Below are 23,850 nucleotides of genomic sequence, written 5' to 3' on the forward strand. Positions count from 1 at the left end.
GTAGATGATGTCCAACTTTTCATGCAAAATTTTATCGTCTAAGACATTTAAATGTATCCCATCTTAAAAGACCTCCAAAGAACAACTTTCAGCAATGTATGAATGAAGTTAAGGCATAAGAACACATGAAATTCAAAGTTTAATTTTGATCTTTTCCACTTTCTGTACTTGGTATTTCAACCTAGTGGATAATCCAGTTACCTTTTATTTTCTCATTTTAATGAAAATAGGAAGGAAACAGCTTTTGTTCATTTATTCGTTAATTCAGTTAAGGATTGAGGGATGTAAACAATAAGTTTTGTAATTTCAGTTTTTTGTTTTCTTTGACTTTTAAACAAATTGTTTTGAGCAATTTCTTGTATCTGGATGCAATAGCTTTAACTTCACCTATGACAATTTGCATTTTTTGTATGAGGCACTCAATTTTAAAATTAGTAAGGAAATGAATATTAGAATTCTCTTCTATGTTATTATATAATAAGAAAATGAGTATCAGAATTCTCTTCTATGTTATTCTCTGTATATTTTTCGATGGAGTACCTTAGGATTTTCTGTAGACAACAGTGAGTTAGCCTCTATTTATGGAGAAGTCTGACAGGCTTATTCTTCAGTAAGACAGCAGCAAAACTTGACAACAATTTGGAGCTTACTGAAATGATCCAGATGCAAGCTTCCCTTTCTAGGAGAATTTACCTGGACATATATAGTATATACTATCAAGAAAGTATATACAGTCTATGAAAAAGCTTATAGAAATAAGATTATCTACATGATATATACTATTTCTTTTAGTACATTGGTATTGTGACATTCTAACTTACAATGATATAGGATGACTTTCTTTCCTTCTTTACTTCTTCACTTTCTTTGTTCCTTTATTTTTTACTATAGAATTAGTGCTAGAAGAGAAATTATGTACCATATTGGCTTTATGGTTACTCAAGGTCAGTGCTAAATTGTGTTTCAAACTATGAAAAACTTGAGCACTTTGTGTATATTTTAAAATACCTGAGTTTCATAGTTTCAAGAAATTTTAATACAAAATAAGACATATCTGAATGCATTCTTATTGTAGGTATTCCAATTTTAGATATTCTAATTGATCCCAAATAATTATGAATACTGTTAACTTTCACTGAATTTGGCACCTAATTTTTCACTTTTTCATTACTGGGTAAAAGCAGTCAAAAGGAATTAGCATATGAAAGAATTCTACAGTGTTTAGGTTCAATAACCTTACTACTACAATTTGAAATTAGTTCTGACAGCTCAACTTATCATTGAGATGATAGTCACTTTCATCTCGTTCAATATGTATGGTAATTATATGAGAATTTAGATTGTTCACATTTATGTTATATATTCTAAAGTTTAGAATAAAATAGACTGTAAGAACTAAAATGTATATTGGATCGTCTGTACATATCCCACATTTTACAGATTAAAAACTGAGAATTGGAAAAAGGAAGGAGTTGTGCCAGAGCCAGTCATGGGCAGGGACTGGACCTATCTGTCATAACTTCCACCTGGCCTCTGTTTTCTCCACCAAGTTCTGTTATCCAGAGGGATGGGATGGGGAGGGATGTGGGAGGGGGGTTCAGGATGGGGAACACATGTAAACCCATGGCTGATTCATGTCAATGTATGGCAAAAAGTACTACAGTATTGTAAAGTAATTAGCCCCCAACTAAAATAAATAAATTTATTAAAAAAAAAAATCTCAATAACTTTTAAATGGGCTTCCCTAGTGGCTCAGATGGTAAAGAATCCTCCTGCAATGCAGGAGACCTGGGTTCAACCCCCGGGTTGGGAAGATTCCCTGGAGAAGGGAATGGCTACCCATTCCAGTATCTTTCCTGGAGAATTTCATGGACAGAGGAGCCTAGGAGGCCACAGTCCATGGGATCATTTATTGATATGAGCCAGATTCTATTGCTCACATAGAAATAGCTATCCACAAAACTTTCCTCCAAATAGTTATTTCCTTAGCTAAACTTCAATATAATCATAACAATATTCTAGAACTAACATTATTAATAGAGGTAATAATAACCATGCTGTTAGAAACCTATTAAAATGGCCTTAACATTCTATATCAATTATAGTTTAAAAAGTAGTTTCTCTCATTTTCATATTGGAAACATAATTCCCCCTATTCCCATATTGGTTTATTATTAATAGTTTAGAAGCCTAAAAGACATTTATTAAATAAGCAGCATTAAATATTCACTTGTAAGCCTGGCACTATGCTAAGCAAATGTTTACAGTGTCACCCCCATGTATTCTTTTTCAATTAAATTTAACATATGTAACATTATAAAATGATATGTTATAACATTGTTCAAGCGCTAGTAATACAAACAAAATTTCTTTTCACTCAGGGATTTTAAATTCTTAGTGTACATGTTCAGGTATATATTTTACTCCATAAAATGTAATACTTTTGAAATTGGTTATTAATCATAACTGCTAAATGATAAATCCAAACCTGATACATCAACATAAAAAGAATAACTGATTATTGAAGAAAATACAATTATCTACATTTAAATCACGAAATTAACGTCTCCCCCAACTCACTTTTATTTCCTCCTTCACATTTATATTTCTCTTAAGGTAACATAGAACTTTTATGGCATAGCATATGAAGATAACGAAAATGTTAGGAGGAGACTGTTTTTGTGCCTAGGTAAATAATTAAGCAATCAAATACAAGTTCCTATGACATGAACAGATGAGGAGACCACCGATTCCTATCTGTTTTATAGTTACATACAATTGCACAAGTCATTTTAGCACAATTCAGTATTTGACACCATGGAAATATTTTTTCAAGAGAAATCAAATTATTTTTTGAAAAAAATCTGTATTTCCTCAAACTACTGATAATTCATTTTTGGTGAGCATTCACTGAGTATTCTAGTAGAATTCTTAGTGAGCTTTGCTAGAAGACAATAAATCACATTTCAGTATAAATAATAATATTTATGTTTTGCTTAACATATGAGCATTTGAGCTTAGGACATGGAGAATATATTATCAAATTGGCTTGGTTTATCGGCTCCAGCTATAATATTATTATATTTGCCCTACTCCAGGAGATATTTTTGGGAACATAGTTTATCCCAATTAAGAGCCAATAGAAAATTACATTTAATTTTTTTTCCAAAAAAAGGGAAATTGAGAAAGCATGTCACTTGAAAATTGATCTTTTCACAGATTGTTAAGGTTCATAAGCTTTTCTGTAAATAAGAAAACGTTACTTACTGTAATTATTCTTCATCTCTTGAGTCCCTTTGACTTTGCCTCGTTTATCAATCCTCAGATACCACTGTGTTCGACAGAAGAGTCTTCTCACTCTTATATCTCCTCCTTCCATGTAATCATAACTTCTTGTATGTCGCTCAGGGCTGGAACAGTTCACATTTGTAGCCATTTGCTCTGGAGTCATGTCATTGCAAGCTAAAGATATAGTGCCCACTAGACAGATAATGTGGAAGCATGATCTGTAGAGCAAACTTGGCAGGATCCATGTCAGTATCCATTTGCGCATTATAGTATAGTGCTCCGGGTGTTCATGAATAACATAATGAAAATTAAATCTTGAGTTGATTGTTGCTCCTAGGTCATTGACCTCTTCCTATCTGTGAACTGTAGATTGGTTTAAGGAAGAGCAGTTACACTCTCCAAATTGTTAGCCTTATCCTTTTAGTTCCTGATAGCAGTATAGGAGTCCTCCCTAAATAACTCTCTGTTGATATATCCTTATAAAAGCAGGTTGTAATAAGCTCAGTTGCTGAGATGCTGTTTGCTACTTGACTTCTGTTTGCAATGAGAGATTAAGAATGGAGAGGGGGGAGAGAGAGGAAGATGAAAAGTGATTGTACAAATTTCAGTGGGCAAATACTATTACAGCACACTGTGTAATTCTTACTGTGAACATACATTTAAAACAGTTTTCACAGAGGATGTCAGGGTCCTTACCACTCTATTTGTAGACTTATAAAAGTTCTACATTAGTAGAGATTAATCTGAACATGATTGTACCATTCATTCCAGTCCCTATTTGATAAGAAACATCCTGCAATTTAGAGCTGTTGATTTAAATTCAGTTCTAAAGTTACTATTAACAAAATATAAATGCTTTTCCTAGATGTCTTTATTCTTTTACGGTTGTGGTTTGACTATTTTCTTCTGAACTGCCCACAGTTCTCAAGTTAAATGTCAGAATTGCTCTGGAGAATTTCAACCTTATCTTTATGTAAGTTCTACAACGTAATTACTGTAGATAATCACACGGCTCAGAAGTCTGGTAACTTTACTTTTCCCCTCAGTACTAAAACCAGAGAAATAGATAAACTACTAACAAACATTTAGCATTATTTTTAAAGACAAGTAACAGTCACTTACTTGTTCTGTTGTTAACAGCTGGATACACAAGAATTCCATGTCTGTTGTCTGCCCTGTGCAACTTGAGCCTCTCTACTGTAGCTACAAACTATTTCTCAGCTGAGAAATTCTCCAGCGGAATCATAATTGTTTCCATAAATCAACAGCAGGCAAGAGGATTTTCTCTGTGTGTGTGAGCGCGTGTGAGCTTGTGTGTGTGTGTGTGGAGCCTTTTATTCAGGGCTTTTCGATAAATACCTTTGCTGACCTCATTGGAAGCAATTAAAACTTAACCAGTGAGCTGTTAGTTGAATACAGCAGCGAGAATAAAAGAGACTTGTATAGTATTCATTCAGTGGTCATGAGAGGGAGCTATGGACATGGTTTATGCTCAGATCTACAAATGGGTACCTACTTTGTAGAAACAAATCTCTGATTCTGAAGCAGTTAGAAGGGGAAACAGAATTTTTTAGGTTGTCTCATAGCAGTTGAAATAAGTTGAAAAATATTGCTTTGACCATATATGTAAAAGGATCTTTTAACAGGAAATCTTTTACATAGATTTATGAAGCATACATTGCTACTATTATTCCTTTGTGTTCAGAATGTTAGAATAAAACTCCTAATATGTATTAAGTCACACCTTAGTGTTTCAAGAAGTGTATAGCTGAGTTAAGAGTATATCTCTTCATATAGAGATATTTCAGCATTGCTTATAACTTTATGTCTTATGTTCCTAGACTGAAAGTAAGAATAACAATATTCTTACTTGAGTTGAGCCACTAATTACCAGTATGACCTTGCACAAGTCACCTGAAGTTTCTGAATCTCACCTACTACACTTGTAAAATTAGTCTAGATGATTCTATGGTGCCTTGTAGTTTTAAAATTCTGTGACTTGTTACTTACCCTACTAAGATCAGGAAGAGGATACATACTTTTAAATTATTATTCTTAAAAATTAAAAATAAAAATTTATATGGTTTTATATTGGTTATCAGTGGTTGACTCTTGTCCTCAGTAAGAACATTGATGCAATAAATATATGTTCATTTAAGGATGGAATTTTAAGAGGTATAGCTCATGAAAAAAAGAGAATGCTATTTTGCTTTCCACCATGAGTTATTCTCCCCTTTTTTAGCATGTATATATTAGTTTCCTGTTCTAGCATGTATTTATTAGTATGCCAGAATTTCATTAGGTATTTGTTGCAAAATAATTGCATTGTTAATCTAAATCAATATTTAGGAATACATATTAACATTCTATTTCCCATGTTAATACTCTCAACACACACACACACACACACACGCACGCACACACACAGCACTTGAAATGCAATACTTTACCAGCAGGTGGTGCATGTTGACCAAATAGGAAAACAAAATCAAGTATTTAATACATTCAATTGTATTATAAATTATATTATAAATTTACACACACACACACACATAGCACTTGAAATGCAGTACTTTACCAGCAGGTGGTGCATGTAGACCAAATAGGAAAAGAAAATCAAGTATTTAATACATTCAATTGTATTATAAATTATATTATAATTTTCCTTTGTGTCTATGCTTTGGGGGAACAGAATCAAGAGCACAGCATAGTTTAAACATACTCAATTACTCTTTAGGCCCCAAATAGACTTTTCTAAATTTATTAGAGCAGAAGGGGATGACCCTTCTATAATTGCCTCTGTTGAAAGGTAGTGACTACAAAATATTCCATCATGTATTTCTCTAAAAGGAGGAAGAGAGAAAAAAGAAAATATGATGCTACTGTGTTCTAAATCATATCTCCATTAGTTTTGTAGGCAACAATAATGAGCAGGGTTAGAACTCCTAGGACTCGGATATTCCTTCTAAAGAAATGAAAATTATTAACAGCTAATTTACATGTAGATATTCAAGAGCTACTAAATTCATCCATTCCACATTGACCCTACAGATTTTATACTAAGGAATCATGGAGTCAGAAGTCAAAAGTTGCTTATTAAGTGCTCAAGACTTAAATTCAAAAATGGATTTTTTTTTTTTTTGATGAAGAGTACTTAGTGCTTCATTTGCTGTATAGGGTTAATTATAAAATTAAAATTAGAAACAAAGTAAATATGAAATTAATCTGTGTACTCTAAGTTCATTGTTGTTCAGTCGCTAAGTCATGTCTGACTCTTTGCAACCCCATGGACTGCAGCAATCCAGGCTTCCCGGTCCTTTACTCTCTGAGTTTGTTCAAACTCATGTCCATTGAGTCAGTGATGCTGTCCAACCATCTCATTCTCTGTTGCCCTCTTCTGCTGCCTTCAATCCTTCCCAGCATCATGGTCTTTACCAGTGAGTCAGCTCTTCCCATCAGGTGACCTAAGTATCGGAGTTTCAGCTTCAGCATCAGTCCTTCCAATGAATATTCAGGGTTGATTCCTTTAGGATTGATTGATTTGATCTCCTTGCAGTCCAAAGGACTCTCAAGAATCTTCTCCAGCACCACAGTTCAAAAGCATCAATTCTTTGACATTCAGCCTTCTTTTTGGTCCAAATCTCTCATCTGTACATGTCTACTGGAAAAATCATAAAAACTTCGACTATACAGACTTTTGTTGGAAAGTGATGTTTCTGGTTTTTAATACACTATCTAGGTTTGTCATAGCTTTCCTTCCAAGGAGCAAGCATCTTTTAATTTCATGGCTGCAGTCACCATCCGCAATGATTTTGGAGCCCAAGAAAAGAATATCTGTCACTGCTTCCACTTTTTCCCCATCTATTTGCCATGAAGTGATAGGACTGGATGCCATGATCTTCATGTTTGGTTTTTTTTTTAATTAGTTTATTTATCGATTTTTTAACTTTACAATATTGTATTTGTTTTGCCATACATGATCTTTGTTTTTTGAATGTTGAGTTTTAAGCCAGCTTTTTCACTCTCCTCTTTCATCCTCATGAAGAGGCTTTTTAGTTCCTCTTCACTTTCTGCCATAAGAATGGTATCATCTGCATATCTGAGGTTGCGTTATTTTTCCCAGCAATCTTGTGTTCATTAGATGCCATTGTACCTTGTGATTTGAAAATATGATAGCAGTAATATTAGTGAATGGATTAAATCTTAACAAGGGAATATGTATCCTTTGATTATCAGTTTACATAATGCTTGCATGCATGCTATATGGGCTTACGACCTGTTTCACAAGCACCACAGCCATAATGAAGAGCCTCACTTATCTCTTATTATATTTCAAAAGGAATTCTTCAGAAACAAAAGTAACTTAGGTATCTCTAGATGGAGTAAACCCTCTGGGGTTTTTTAAGTTCATACTAGTAATAACATTAACAAGTATTTATTGTTCTTGTTTTAATGTACACATAATGACAGGCTTAGCACATAAAATACTTTGCAGAAGTGCTCTTTTGTTTTTTCCAATTTGAGTTAACTTAATTTTTAATTGGAAACATCTCTATCTTTTGAGCTTTGAAGTTGTAAAACAAAGGATTAAATTTGTAAAACAAAGAATTCTTGTGTCTATTTCTAAAAGTTCGCTTTTTAAAAAAAGTCCTTAGTAAATAGAGATTAGCACCTGGGATTCTTCAAAAAAGAAACAGTGCTAATACTTGCCTACTTTGATTTGGTGATAGACTATATGAAAAGAATACGAAGAGTCTATTTCAGTAAATATCATAAAAACATAGGCAGTTAAAGTAATGATTAACCTCCTAGTTTTGCTTAGGCAACTTCCATTATCTCCCTATTTTAAAAAGAGGTTAATGATAGAAAATATTTTTGTTTAATGAATTTTGCATTCCAGTCATTAATTTTAAAACTATGTCACATTCGTAAGTATGTATAATATAATCAATAAGTGGGAACATCATTAAATATTTTCATTCTTTTACATTTTTATATCCTATCCTGTTCCACATCCTCCTAGTTCCCATCCTTTCCCTATAGGTAATCATTATTATTACCTATATTTAGTTTCTGGTGTATCTTTCCAGAATTTTGTATGCATATATAGGCAAACGGAATATATATGTGTGTATACATTTTTACTTGTTCTCTTTTTATGAAAAAGGTAGCATATCATACACAGTGTTGTGCATGTTGCATTTTTTACTTAATAAAAAAAAGAAAATCTTCCCATCTCAGTATTTAGGAAATTACCTCATTTTTTTTTTTACAGCTGCATAGTACACCATTGAATGAATATATTACAATGTATTTGACTAGCTTCCTGTTGTTAAACACTTAATTTATTTCCAGTCTTTTTCTATTGCAAAAAAAAAAATGCCACAATGAATAAAATTATAAACTTATCATTTGGATGGATATTGCTAGTTTACTCTCCACAGAAGTTGAACTAGTTTTATAGTCTCACTCACAGTATATAGAGTGCCTGTTCAGTATAGTGTATTGTCAAACATTGGGGGTTTTGGTAATCTGACAGATGAAAAAAGCATTTTATTGTTTTTTCTTGCATTTCTCACTTTATGAAAGAAAGTGTCCGTCATGGACAAGTACTATAAAGTACACAGTGCTATGAGTGTCTACCATAAGTGGCAATAGGAAACTTTCCCTGTGATAATGCCAGTAGAGCTGCAGATTAAAGGATGGTGGGAGTTCTTTCAACAAGGAAACACCAGTGGGCTCTAGGAGAGAGAATGAGAAGGACTTTGGTATGTAAAAAAGCTGGAGAGGCAAGCAGGGTCCTAGTGGGCTAAGTCAGAGTTTGATCTTTATCCTAAGAGCAATAGGAGGCCATTATGGTATGATAATCAGACGAGTGACATGATCATAATTATACTCTATGCCTCTATTCTGACCCAAACTAATTTAATTTCTGCCAGGAGAATAAGTTTAAGAAATACAAAATTGTATTCCTTTATCCTATTTTTTCTGTTATTCACATTTTCAAAAAGATACCCAAACTTTGTGATTGAAAAGGAAAGATGGAGGAGAAGAAAAAGTCACATATACCTCCCAACTTGGGTAAAGCCCAAATCTGCTTCATAGGGTTGTGCTAAATGCCCTGAAAAGAAGTGAAACATCAAAGTGTCTTTGAGAAGAATCTCAGAGAAGGTAGAATCCACAGATCAGGGAACATAGAGAAAAGTCTATTTGGGGAGCCACGTTCTACATTTCTGGTACTACCACAGCGCACAGCAGAAACAGCAAAGCTCCAAAGAGTAAAGACTGCCTACGTGTCTAAAAACAGACGGACTCATAAGCACCCCTCATAAATATTTCTCATATTTTAAAAGAAATCTGGAAAAGCAGAGAACCCAGACCTGAAGAAACTCCATGAGCGGAGTCAGTAGACACCTACAAGTAACTAGAGTACACAAAGGACACAACAACTTGAGTCCCTTGTCTTGGGCCTGAATAAAAACCCTTGAATTCTATCGCATCTTGAAACAGAGGAGGGAACCCAAGAATAGTTGACATAAGTTTTTACTAACCAGTGGTGAGAAGTAAGGGGGGTGAAATTCTCAAAGTTGAAGCCAGGATGATTTATAAGGTTATATGTTACCCCTTGCATATTTGAGATTGTGGTCCAAGATTTATTTCTACTACATTCTCATCACTATCACCAAACTATGGATTTATTTTCATCTTTTCTTCCTTTAGTCCCATTTCATCAATTCAGCCTCAACTTTGGATCATGCCATTCCACCAGTGTTACTCACTTCCTTAGTTCATTCACTTAACTATTTATCAAATAGTTATTTGTTGCCAGATGTTGTCCCAGACTTTCAGAGGTACAGTCAGTATTCTAGAAGTGGTCTTTGCACTTACAGAGCATGCTTTCTGGTGAGAGAACATAAACACAGCTCTTTGGCCTGTGCGTGTGGCAGAGGCAGTGTGGGTGTGGGTAGGATAGAAACAAGGTGTCCGAGGAGATAGGAGGTTGAGGGGTAAATGGATAGAGGGACCTATTTTAAGTTAGAAGGACCCATCTGAGGAGGTAAAGTTTGAGCTGCCTGGAGCAAGACTGACGTTGGTGTGTTCCAAGAACTGAAAGAAGGCCGATATGTTGAATGAAGTACATGAGCAATAGGAAAAGTTGTGAGAGATTAGTGAAACTGAAAAAGTAGGCAGGAGCCAGATAGTAAAGAACTTCAAAGGTCATGGTAATAAGAGTTAGAGGTTATTCTTAAGTGTAACGGGAAGCTGGAGTACAGGCAGGTCTACTTATAAACCTTATAGACCTGGGCATAGGCGCAAGTTTAAACTCCAAAGGAAAATGTAAAAAATAATTGAGCAAGTGTGGGGATTCCTATAAATCTTCAGTCATGCAAACTTTGTGCTTACACTTATGCCCTAACATTTTAAAGCTAACTGTATATAAGATACAAAGTCTGAGTCACATACTCAAAACTGTAGTGTGCCTGTGACTCAACTATATAAATATCTCAGTTTACAAGTGTATCTAGATTCTTTGTGTCTCTTAAGTCTATAAAAAATTGTTGTTTAATTTTACATTTATAAAAAGTTATCTAATATGCTAACCTAGAAGTCAAGTTCTTCAAATTATATTTTTAACTTACTAAACAACTTCAGACCTGAAGCAAGATCTCCAGAGTTACTACTTCTTTTTTTTCCAATTCAGAAATATCTGTATAATGAAGTTAAATTATACAATTTATTCTTGATTGCCTAGACTCTCCTTAAATTAATGCTTAACTTTAGCAAAGAATCTATCTCCTTGATTCAATGCTATACATTAGTGCTGTTTTTGATAACAAGTGCCACTCTAACAGTTGGAAATTGTTGTAATGGCTATGGAGAGGGTTTTGCTTCAACCCTAGGAAAACATTATGGAAAACAAGAAAGACTCTGGGTGATTAGGGTTTCTACATTCTTTGCTTTAAATTGTCATTCTTTGGTTCCATGTTCATTGTCTACATAGCAAAATGAGTGCTAAAACTATCATTTTTTAATATTTCATGGATGTCATTGTGGTTTAAATCTGGTCACAAAAGACCTTTCTGAGGAGGTGATGATTAAACTGAGATCTGATGGATAAGAAGAAATCAGAAATGAAGGTAATGCATTCCCAGGCAAAGGTAACAGGGAAAACAAAGGCTCTGAGGTGAAAATGAGCTTTTGTTTTAGAAACTAAATGACAGTGTGACTAGAATTGAGTGAACAAGGGAAAAGTTCGGTAATATGAGACCAATGTGTGTAGGATCTTTTTTGTTTTTACTTTATTTTTGAGGATAATTCCTTTACACATTTGTGTTGATTTCTGCCATACATCAACATGAATCAGCCACAGGTATACATAGGTCCCCTTCCTCTTGCCTGTGTAGGATCTTGATATCAATGTTGGGGACTTTGGACTTAATTCTAAGTATAATGTATAATAATCAGTGAGTAATGTGATCATCCTGAAAACTTTGTGAGAATGATTTGGAGGATGACAAAAGTTGAGGTAAGGAGACCTGTGGCTTAGGAGGCTGTGGCTGTAATTCAGTTTGGAATTGATGATACCTTAGACTGGGATCAGAGCAGAGAGAAGGAAAGAAGTGGGGAGATAGATTTTGGAGACAAAGCTAAGTGATAATTCAGTGTGAGAAACAAGGAAGAGTCAAGGTTAAATTCCAGATGTCTGACATTTGTAACAGGATAAATAGCAGTGTCATTTGCAGAACTCAGACTGGAAGAGAACTGGCATTGGAGGGGAAATCAAGCAGTTGGAAAGTTAGATGAGAGGAATGCTATAAACCCAAACTCTATTCATTCTGGATCTGAGGGATCTGCACCTCTCATTCCCTTAAAATAAGAACCAGTAAGCATCTTGCAAATCAATTACCACAAAAGGGTGGAGTTAGAAATAGAATCTCTTTCTAAAGTACTCAGGTGCAAAAACGAAAACTTCTTACAGCAGTCTTGAGAGAGAGAGAGAGTGTGTGTGTGTGTGTGTGTGTGTTACTCAGTTGTGTCTGACTCTTTGAGACCCTATGGACTCTAATATTTCTAGATATTAGAAATTTTATTAGAAAGATTAATGAATATTATATTAAAATCTAATATAAAAATATTAGAAACAATATTTCTAGAATATCTACAACCAGAATATCACAGTTCCCAGTATTATAACACATGAAATTATCAGAAGGCAAGCTGTGTTGTGGGACCTTACTATAAAAGCCTAAAGCAGTTTATTTTTTGGTTTCAGCCATAAATGGGTTGCAAAGTTGTCCAAGTATAGTTTAATGTGCAGTTGAGTCAATTCAGGTGACACTGAGAAAGAAGTTTCTAATGATAATGTTGGCATTCTCTCTGGGTATTTCACCTAATAGAAAATTACCTTTATAGTCTAGAGGAATGTTGTAGTAGAGTAGTTCATACCAGCATATAATGCCACAGTGAATTATATAACAAGGAATGTCAAAAACTAAACTTTTGTATCTCTAATGTCAAGAAAAAATAGTGAAGTTAAAAAAAGGCAGTTATATCAGTCATTTGATAGAGGCCATAAGGACAACAAAAACTGAGTTTTTTCTAATGAATTTTTGGCTGCTTATAATTATAGCTTTGATTTCCTAGCCTAACAAGCTTGGAAATTGGAAGCATTGTTTCATGAGTTTAGAGCATTGCTAAATTAGTAGAAATCAAAAATTGGAATATATTTTAAAAGAAATACTGTTTATTAATGCCAAGAACTATATGTGTAATAAATCATACTGTCACCTGGCTTAATTGAATAAATAAGAAAAATAGTGTAATAGATTATTAATTTATCTGCAAATGTGAATGTGAAAGTTCTGAAAGATGTTTGAAAGTTGCTTTCTCTCTTAAATATTTTTAAATCTCCCGACAACTGATTTCTCCTAATTTATTGGCAACCCACTCCAGTATTCTTGCCTGGAGAATCCCAGGGATGGTGGAGCCTGGTGGGCTGCCATCTATGGGGTCGCACAGAGTCGGACACGACTAAAGCGACTTAGAAGCAGCAGCAGCATACCAGCTTAGAAATATCTGCAAAGCAAAAATAAACTTCAATGGAAACTCAGTTTGAATGGAAACAAGTTCTGAATTAAGGGACTCCAAATGAATGCAGTTTTACTATATTTTAAACTACTCCAAGATAGAATGTTTTATTAGGATAGAATTCACTTTATTATTTTTGACTTGGATAAATAAAGAAAATAACACTAGTTCTTAGTATAAGAAAAAAGGGTGGTTAAAGACTAATTCAAAAATTGTAATGAAATTATGTATGGTATACTCCTCCCTTCCTTGGATTGACTTCTTTATGCCTTCCATTCTGTTTATTTCACTTAGCATGTTGACATTTATTAATATACTGTATTTCTAATATAATCAAATATAAGACCAAGATGCAAATTCAAAACATCAAAAACATTATTGTTCTTTTATTCTCTCAAAAAAGGTGGAAGAGAAGAGATGAAAAATATAAAATTTCTGGATCATTTTAACACACTCAGAGCATCTTATATTTCAAATTTAAAGGGGGCTTTTTTTTTTTCCTTTCAACAGTAGTCCTCATCTTTTTAGTACTTAAGTTATTCCTTTTAGACTGAAAGATCATCTTGTCTCATTTTTTTCCCTGTTTTGGTTTATAGGTAAAAATTCAATTATGTGATTTCCTTGTTGATGCAAATATTTACTAAGATTTAGAAGTTTTTTGGTTCTGTTTTGACTTCTGAAACTTAATCATATCCTATTCATTCTCCTTCCCTTTCTCTGCATTTTTCTCCTCTACATTTTTTTATTCTCATCTCTCTCTCTCTCTCCCTCCCTTCCTCCCTCTCTCTGTCTCGCTCTGTCTCTGTCTCTGTCTCTCTCTCTCTCACACACACACACACACACACACACACACTTTTTCTATTATACCCATGCTTCAAGTTTCTAGAAACCTCCTTTAGTCATTCTTATATTAATTTTCTACTTGTTTGTCATTTTTTTCAGTCTAGTCTTGAAAAACACATCTGGTTTCTATTCCAATCAGTATTCCTCTGAGAATAACTTCATATTATAGAAGACAAACAATTCTCAAATAACCCATAATGATGCAACCTCTGGTAATTTAAACTTTTATTCAATAATTTTAAAAGAGCTATTCATGTACTCTAACTTGGCAGGCTTTTCTTTTTCATTTAAGATAAAGTTTACAGAGGCGGGGTTTGTATGGGTAATCATTTAAAGCAAGTTAATATTTGGAAACTTATTCTTTCAAAATGAGAAATCTTGGAAACCAGACATGGAAAATGATTCACTCTTCTCATTAGCAATTCATTTTTGAGAGTTCACAAGTTAAATGACACATACAAAGTATTATGGGAGCAAGAAGATAACAAAGCCTACGTACTGAAGAAAGAAGACAAAAAATTGGAGCCACTAAGAAACAGCAAATAAATATTAAATGAGAAATTACTAAAAGCTTCTAGCTATGTACAATATGAGAGGATATGGTGTTTAGAGGTAATATGGAACAACTGGCCTGTGAAGAGCTTTCACCATTCAAATGTTATTTTTGCAATCAGATATACCTAGATATGAACTACTATTATTCTTGTTGACTGGGGGAGAAAAAGCACAACATGAGAGTTGTGAGCTAAGGTTTATTTGGGGCCAAAGGAGAACTATAGCCTGGGAGACAGTCTCAGATAGCTCTGAGAAACCGCTCTCAAGAGGTCAGGGGGAGAGGACTCTATAATATATACAAAATTGGTGAAGAGGGAGTATGTGCAATCAAGCACACATTTTGGCAGAAGTTGCTGTTGCCACCAGGAGCATATGTCTATTAATGATTTTAGTGCTTTTCCAGATATGAGAAATATGCAAGAAATTGGGCTCATTAAATTTTCTCCTGGAAATATCGAACTATATGAAGGCCTAGTCTGCCAATTTTTTTGAGAGCACAGAGTGCCTCTTTCTGATCTCTGCCCTCAACTCCTTTCAGAATGTATTGAAGGCCAGCAAATGCAGCAGCTAGTGACTTTGTTCTTGTAGAACCAGGTGGCAAACAAAAATTTGTAGTGACAGGTCCCCTCATGGTATTAAATTCAATCATAGTTTGAGAGGTATTTCATGACCATTTTGTCCCATGGTGCTAGAAATGCTCATTCCTAGATCAGGCTAGGAATTTTTTTTGGTAGGCCACTCAATGTGCTATTACTGAGCTAGGTCCTATCAACAGTAACCAAGTGTCTCTGGACCACCTGTCTTACTAGTCAGTTATGGTCCAGAAAATGGTTCCCTCTAGTTTTTCTTCCCATATCTAGAGTTACACTATTATAGTCATTGATCTTATATAGAACTATATAAGTGGTCACTTGCTTGAAGTTACCTAGTCATCATTTTATCAAAGGCTCAGTAACACATTTAGTAACACATTACTAAATGTGTTACTAAATGTGTTAGTAATGTGTAAGAAACAGCAATGTTGTAAAATAGGTAGTGTATAGGTAATATAGCTAGTATTATTAATAAGGTCATAAGTAACTTACTGACTTAAATTGATTGAACTCCCATTAAGTGTGGCTTAATATATCACCAAGCTTCCCAGGTGGCTCAGTGGTAAAGAATTTGCCCACCAAGCAGGAGATGCAAGTTTGATCCTGGGTCAGGAAAACCCTCTGGAGAAGGAAATGACAACTCACTCCAGTATTTTTGCCTGGGAAATGGACAAGAGGAGCCTGGTAGGCTACAGTCTTAGGGATCACAAAGACTCAGTTAGCAACTAAATAGTAGCAGCAGCAGCGTATCACCAAGTCATCTGACTTAGTCTGTTCTGTAACAATTCTTATCTTTAAAGAAAATGACATGATATTTGTTTTTCTCTGACTTACTTCACTTTTTATGATAATCTCTTAAATTCATCCATGTTGCTACAAATGGCATTATTTCATTCTTTTTAATGATTGAATAACTGTGGTGTTGGAGAAGACTCTTGAGAGTCCCTTGGGCTGCAAGGAGGTCCAACCAGTCCATCCTAAAGGAGATCAGTCTTGGGTGTTCGTTGGAGGGACTGATGTTGAAGCTGACTTCAATACTTTGGCCACCTGATGCGAAGAGCTGACTCATTGGAAAAGTCCCTGATGCTGGGAAGGATTGAAACCTGGAGGAGCAGGGGCTGACAGAGGATGAGATGGTTGGATGGCATCACCAATGCAATGGACATGAGTTTGAGTATGCTCTGGGAGTTGGTGATGGACAAGGAAGCCTAGCGTGCTGCAGTCCATGGGGCTGCAAAGAGTTGACACGACTGAGCGACTGAACTGAGTATTCCATTGCATATGTATACAACATCTTTATTCACTTATCAATGAATATTTAGGTTGCTTCCATGTCTTGACTATTGTAAATAGTGCTGCAATGAACACTGAGGTGCATGTATCTTTTTGAATTATGGTTTTCCCTGGATATATGCACAGGAGTGAATTTGCAGGATCATATGGTAACTATATTTTTACAGAACCTCCTTACTGTTTTCGATAGTGGCTGCACTAATTTACTTTCTGGGACAGTTTCCTTTTCTCCACACCCTCTCCAGCACTTATTATTTATATACTTATGATGATGACCATTCTGACTGGTGTAAGATGATACTTCATTTTCTTTTGATTTAAATTTCTCTAATAATTAGCAATATTGGGCATATTTTCATGACCTTTTGGGCATATTGGGCATATTTCACATGTCTTCTTTGGAAAAATGTCTATTGTGGTCTTCTGCCCATTTTTTAATTGGTTTGTTTGTTTTTTGATATGGAATTGTATGAGCTATTTGTATGTCTTGGAGATTAATCCCTTGTCAGATGCATTGTTTACAAATGTATTCTCCCATTCTGTAGGTTTTGTTTTCATTTTATTTATGGTTTTGTTCCTAAGCTTTTAAGTTTAATTAGGTCTAATTTAGCGGTTGTTGTTTTTATTGTTTCCCCTACTTCCATTGCTCTAAGAGACCATCCAAAAAGATATTGCCACAATTTATGTCCTGCCTAGGTTTTCCTTTAGGAGTTTTAGAGTATTCAGTCTTACATTTAAGTCTTTAATCCATTTAGAGTTTATTTTTGTATATGGCATTACAGAATGTTCTATTTTTTTTTTTTTTTTTTTACAGATAGTTGTCTAGTTTTCCCAGCACCACTTATTGAAGATACTGTATTTTCTCATTTTTATTCAATATATTTTTGCTTTCTTTGTTGTGCCTAAATTGGCCATGAGTGTACGGGTTTACTTCTGGGCTTTCTATCCTGGTTCATAGTTCTATATTTCTATTTTTGTACTAGTACCATACTCTTTTGATGACGGTAGCTTTGTAGTATAGTCTGAAGGCAGGGAGCCAGATTCCTCCAATTCTGTTTTCCTTCCTCAAGATTGCTTTGATTATTCAGGGTCTTTTGTGTTTCCATACAAATTACAAATGTTCTAGTTCTGTGAAAAATGCCATTGGTAATGTGATAGGGATTGTGTTGAATCTGAACATTGCCTTGGATAATATAGTCATTTTGACAATATTGATTCTGGCAATACAAGAACATGGTATATCTTTCCATCTGTTTGTGTCATCTTTGATTTCTTTCATCAGCATCTCATAGTTTTCAGAGTACAGGATCTTTTGCCTCCATAGGTCTTCCTAGATCCTTTGCTCTTTTTGATTTGATGGTTTCCTTAATTTCTCTTTTTTATCTTTCATTGCTAGTGTATAGAAATGCAACAGATTTCTGTCTATTAATTTTGTATCCTGAAACATTACCAAATTCATTGACAAGCTCTAGTAGATTTTCAGTAGCACCTTTAGGATTTTCTATGTTTAGTATTATGTTGTCTGCAAACAGTGACAGTTTTACTTCTTCTTTTCCAATTTGAATTCCTTTTATTATTTTTTCTTCACTGATTACTGTGGCTAGGGCTTCCAATACTATGTTGAATAAAAGTGGCAGAAGCGAACATCCTCACCTTGTTCTGGATGTTTTTTTACCATTAAGTATAATGTTAGCTGTAAGTTTATAAAATGTGACCTTTTATTACATTGAGATAGGTTCCCTCTATGCCAACTTTCTAGAGAATTTTTATCATAAATGGTTGTTGAATTTTATCAAAACCCTTTTCTGTGTCTATTCATGATCATATGGTTTTATTATTCAACTTGTTAATGTCACATTGATTGATTTGCATTTATTAAAAAGTTCTTACATTCTGGGATAAATCCCCAATTGATCATGGTGTAAAGGGAAGTGAAGTCGCTCAGTCGTGTCTGACTGTTTGCGACCCCAAGGACTATAGCCCACCAGGCTCCTCTGTCCATGGGATTTTCCACCAAGAATACTGGAGTGGGTTGCCATTTTCTTCTCCAGGAGATCTTCCCAACCCAGGGATTGAACCCAGGTCTCCTGCATTGTAGGCAGACGCTTTACCGTCTGAGCCACCAGGAAAGTGATCATGGTGTATAATCTGTTTAATTTATTGTTACAGTTGATTTGCTAGTATTTTGTTGAGGATTTTTATGGATATTTTCATCAGTGATGTTGGTCCCCACTATCATTGTATTAATGTCAATTTCTCCCTTTATGGCTGTTAGTATTTGCCTTATATATTGAGGTGCTTCTATGGTGGATGCATATATATTTATAGCTGTTACATCTTACTCTTGGATTGATCCCTTTATCACTATGTAGTGTCCTTCTTGTATTTATTTTGTTTGATATGATTATTACTACTCCAGCTTTCTTTTGATTTCCATTTGCATGGAATACCTTTTCCATCCCCTTAGTTTCATTCTGTATGTGTCTCTAAATCTGAAGTGGTTATTTTGTAGACAGCATATATACAGTCTTGGTTTTTTATCCATTCAGCCAGTCTATGTCTTTTGGTTGGAGTATTTAAGGTAATTATTGATGTATATGTTCTTACTGTCATTTTAAAATTGCTTTGTTTGTTTTTGTAGGTCTTTTTTCTTCCTTTCCTCTTTTTTTCTCTCCTCTTGTGATTTGATGACTTTCTTTAGTGTTGTGTTTGGATTCCTTTTGCTTATTTGTGTTATAACTACTGTAGATTTTTGGTTTGTGGTTACCATGAGGTTTTGATTTGGCAGTTTATATATATATGAGCGTTTTAACCTTTTGATCTCTTAATTTCAAATGCATTTCAAATATCCTACATAAGCACTGCCCTCCTCTCACAGTTATTGACTTAGATATTGTAGATTATGTGGATGATTGTCAGCCTCTACTGTATATTTGCCTGTACTAATTAGCTTTCCCATTTTGTAATTTTCTTGTTTCTAGTTGTGGTGTTTCTTTTCAGCCTGGAGAAGTTCCTTTAGCATTTGTGTAAATCTGGTTTGGTGGTGCTGAATTCTTTCAGCTTTTGCTTATCTGCAAAGCTTTTGACTTCTCCTTTGAATATGAATGAGAAGCTTGCTGAGTAGAGTATTCTTGGTTGTAAGGTTTTCCCTTTCATCACTTTATATTTTGTCATTCCCTTCTGGCCTGCCAAGTTTTTGCTGAAAATTTAACTAATAATCATATGTTTATGTCATTTGTTGCTTTTCACTTATCACTCTTAATATTTTCTCTGTCTTCAATCTGTGTTGATTTGATTATTATGTGTCTCGACATGTTCTTCCTTGGGTGTATTCTGTATGGAACTCTCTGTGCTTCATGGACTTGAGTGACTGTTTCTTTCCCCATGTTAGGGAAGTTTTCATCTAGCTTCAGATATTTTCTCAGGCCCATTCTGAGTTACAAGAAATTTTTATCTAAGAGTTAGAAAATATGAAGGATAACCAAGTGGAGTTGAAGAATACAATAAGTGAAATGAAAAATACACTAGAGAGAATCAATACAGAATAAATGAGGAAAAAGAAAACATCGGTGAGGTGGAAGACAGAGTGGTGGAAATCTGTGCCATGGAACAGAATAAAGAAAAAATAATGAAAAGAAATGAGGACAGTTTAAGAGACCTCTGGGACAACATCAGATGCACCAACATTTACATTATAAGGGTCCCAGAAGAAGAAGATTAAGACATTATTTTTAAGTCAACAGTTCTAAAATATAATTATTCTTAAAGATTCACACAAAAGCTCTTATCTCACTATATTTAATTTACTGACTAAAAAGTTAATCATACCAAGTTATTTTTCTTGCTGACACATTTGCAACAGATGTCTTACTTGATTTCTATTAAACCTCGGTACAATAAATTATTATACTTAATGTTGATCACTCTAAAAACATGTCTATATTAATTAAATTGACAAGCAAACTAATAAACTTAATAAATTTAAATTAATCTTAATACTGTTTCTCAGTTTACAAGAACCTGAAATTCATTTGGTTTAGTTTCTTTATCTTTCTGGGAATTTTTATAAGTGCTTTATTTCCTTTAAGCCCATTAGGTAGAGCTCATTTATAAATTAATTTTGATAGTACAATCCAAAGGTAGAGAAATATATATATATACAGACCCAACCATATATCTTACAGCTTCATTTTAAAGCTTAGTCATGAATTAGGTACTATAATATAAAACTCACTAGAATAGACCCTTGAGAAAACAATAATCCAGGGAATGTAAAACTTTTTTCAAATTCTAAGTAGACTTTTCATACTCATTTATTTAATAAATATTTACTGAACAGCCATTATCTATCAGATTCTGGTCTGTGTACCAAATGCCATGGCAATACAACACACTCTCTTACACAAAGATAAACTTAAAATGGAATAAAGACCTAAATGTGAGACCAGAAACTATAAAACTCTTAGAGGAAAACACAGGCAGACACTCTTTGACATAAATCACAGCAAGATCCTCTGTGACCCACCTCCTAGAGTAATGGAATAAAAACAAGAATAAACAAGTGGGACCCAATTAGACTTAAAAGCTTTTACACAGCAAAGGAAGCTATAAACAAGGTGAAAAGGCAACCCTCAGAATGGGAGAAAATAATAGCAAATGAAACAACTGACAAAGGATTAATCTCCAAAATACACAAACAGCTCATGCAGCTCAATACCAGAAAAATAAACAACCCAATCAAAAGTGGGAAGAAGATCTAAACAGACATTTCTGCAAAGAAGACATACAGAATAAGAGACACAGAATAAGAGACACAGATGCATAGAACAATTTTATGGACTCTGAGGGAGAAGGTGAGGGTGGGACATTCTGGGAGAATAGCATTGAAACATGTATATTATCATATGTGAAACAGAACACCATTCCATGTTCGATGCATGAGACAAGGGCTCAGGGCCGGGGCAATGGGATGACCCAGAGGGATGGGATGGGGAGGGAAGTGGGTGGGGGGTCCAGGAAGGGGAACACATGTAAACCCATGGCTGATTCATGTCAATGTATGGCAAAAACTATTACAATATTGTAAAGTAATTAGCCCCCAACTAAAATAAATAAATTTATAAAAAATTAAAAAAATAAAAAAAATAAAATTAAAAAAAAAAAAAGACATACAGATGGCCAAGAAACACATGAAAAGATGCTCAACGTCACTCATTATTATAGAAATGCAAATCAAGACTACAATGAGATATCACCTCACACCCATCAGAGTGGCCATCATCAAGAAATCTACAAACAAAAAGTGCTGGAGAGGATGTGGAGAAAAGGGAACCCTCTTGCACTGTTGATGAAAATGTAAATTGATGCAGCCACTATGGAGAACAGTATGGAAATTCTTTAAAAAAACTATAAATAAAACTACCATATGACCCAACAATCCCACTAATGGGCATATAACCTAAGAAAACTATAATTGAAAAAGATACATGTACTCCAGGGTTCATTGCAGCACTATCTACAATAGCTAGGACATGGAAGCAATCTAGATGTCCACTGATAGATGAATGGATAAAGAAGTTGTGGTATACACATACAATCATGTAATGTAATGGAATATTACTCAGCCATAGGAAGGAATGCATTTGAGTCATTTCTAGTGAGGTGAATGAACCTAAAGCCTGTTATGCAGAGTGAAGTAAGAAAGAAAAAGAAAAATATTGTATATTAACACACATCTATGGAATCTAGAAAAATAGTACTGATGAACCTATTTACAGGGCAGCAGTAGAGACACAGACATAGAGAACAGATTTGTGAAACATAGTGAGGAAAGGAAAGGGTGGGACAAATTGAGAGAGTAGCATTGAAACATATGCATTAACATATGTAAAATAGATAGCCAGTGGGAATTTGCTGTATGATACAGGGAACTCAAACCTGGTGCTCTGTGACAACCTAGAGGAATGAGATGGGGTGGGAAGTGGGAGGGAGGTTCAAGAGGGAGGGGACATATGTATACCTATGGCTAGTTTATGTTGATTTACGGCAGAAACCAACACAACATTGTAAAACAATTATCCTCTGATAAAAAAAAAAAAAAAGCAAACAAAAAACACACTCCCATCCAAAAACAAAAAGCATGATATCTGCACCATAGAGCTTATATGAAATTATGTTGCATCATTTTTTTAAAACACACTCTGATAAGAAAATGGAGCAGATGAAAAATAGTTCTTAGGATGCAAGAATATAATGGCTAAGTAAATATCTTGGCAGAATGGCTAAGCAATAGAATGAATACGGCTAAAAAAAATAAATGATTAGGCTCAGAATATCACACCATTCAAAAGTACTACAAAAATACAGAAGGTAAACAAAACAGAGAAATGTTGTGATATGCAATATGAATTCAGATAGTCCATTCTTTACTACAAAAGAAATTCCAGAGAGAATGTGAAGAGAAAGAGAGACCCCAAAGAACACCTCACAAAGCTGAATAAAAATTCAAGTCTTCAGACTGAAATGGCCCACCCAGGGTCAAGTAGAATGAATAAAGACCCATATTTTAGTGAAACCTCTAAACTCGGAAGATTGAGAAAGTTCTTAAAGTTTCAAAACATAAAAGTTAACACTAACTATTTATAAAGGGACTAGAAATCAGATTGGCATCAGATACATTGTGTGGTAGATTTGGTCCTAGAAGAAAGTGCAGAAATACCTACAAAAGTCTGAGTGAAACGACATTAAACCAAAATATATATCAGTCAAAGTACCATTCAAGTTTAAATAAAAATATGTTTGCACAAACAAGAATTTAAAAGATCTACTAGCTACAGACTCTCTCTGAGAGAATTAGTGCAGCAAAATAAAAAATATTTCCAAGAGGAAAATGTGGGATACAAAAAAAAAACTACTACTCAACAATAAGGAGAAACACGTCACTAATATGCATGACATATGCATTAAACTCAAATCATTATTCTAAATGAAAGAAGCTAGACCCAAAGGCTACATATTGCATGGTTCCACTTATATGACCTTAGAAAAGGCAAATACTATAGGTTCAGAAATCAGTGGTTGCCAGTGACTGCAGTGGGGGAAACGGTTAATGACAACAGGGGACAAGAGGATTATCTGGATAATGGAACTATTCTATATGTTGATTGTGCCGCTTACTATACAACCATAT

General features: G+C 34.4%; 2 protein-coding genes across 37 annotated transcripts in view; one reads left to right on the forward strand and one right to left on the reverse strand.

The window, feature by feature from the left end:
- The window catches only part of FGF7 (fibroblast growth factor 7), a 62,771-nt gene extending 58,063 nt beyond the window's left edge, over positions 1-4,708 (reverse strand). The window contains exons 1-2 of one of the 3 annotated variants that reach the window (XM_081508454.1): positions 4,411-4,708; positions 3,268-3,822 (exon numbers count right to left, since the gene is read on the reverse strand). In XM_081508454.1, coding sequence (XP_081364580.1) covers positions 3,268-3,553 — 286 coding nt within the window. In that variant the 5' untranslated portion in view covers positions 3,554-3,822; positions 4,411-4,708. The remainder of the gene's footprint in view (positions 1-3,267; positions 3,823-4,410) is intronic. The other 2 variants (XM_081508457.1, XM_081508456.1) reach the window with 2 other exon arrangements.
- Positions 1-23,850, forward strand: part of FAM227B (family with sequence similarity 227 member B) — a 217,507-nt gene that overhangs the window by 129,723 nt on the left and 63,934 nt on the right. The gene's annotated exons all lie outside the window — the stretch shown is intronic.

Source organism: Giraffa tippelskirchi, chromosome 7 (genome assembly GCF_054371585.1).
Source record: "Giraffa tippelskirchi isolate mGirTip1 chromosome 7, T2T-mGirTip1v1.2.pri, whole genome shotgun sequence".
NCBI classification, from domain to species: Eukaryota; Metazoa; Chordata; class Mammalia; order Artiodactyla; family Giraffidae; genus Giraffa; species Giraffa tippelskirchi.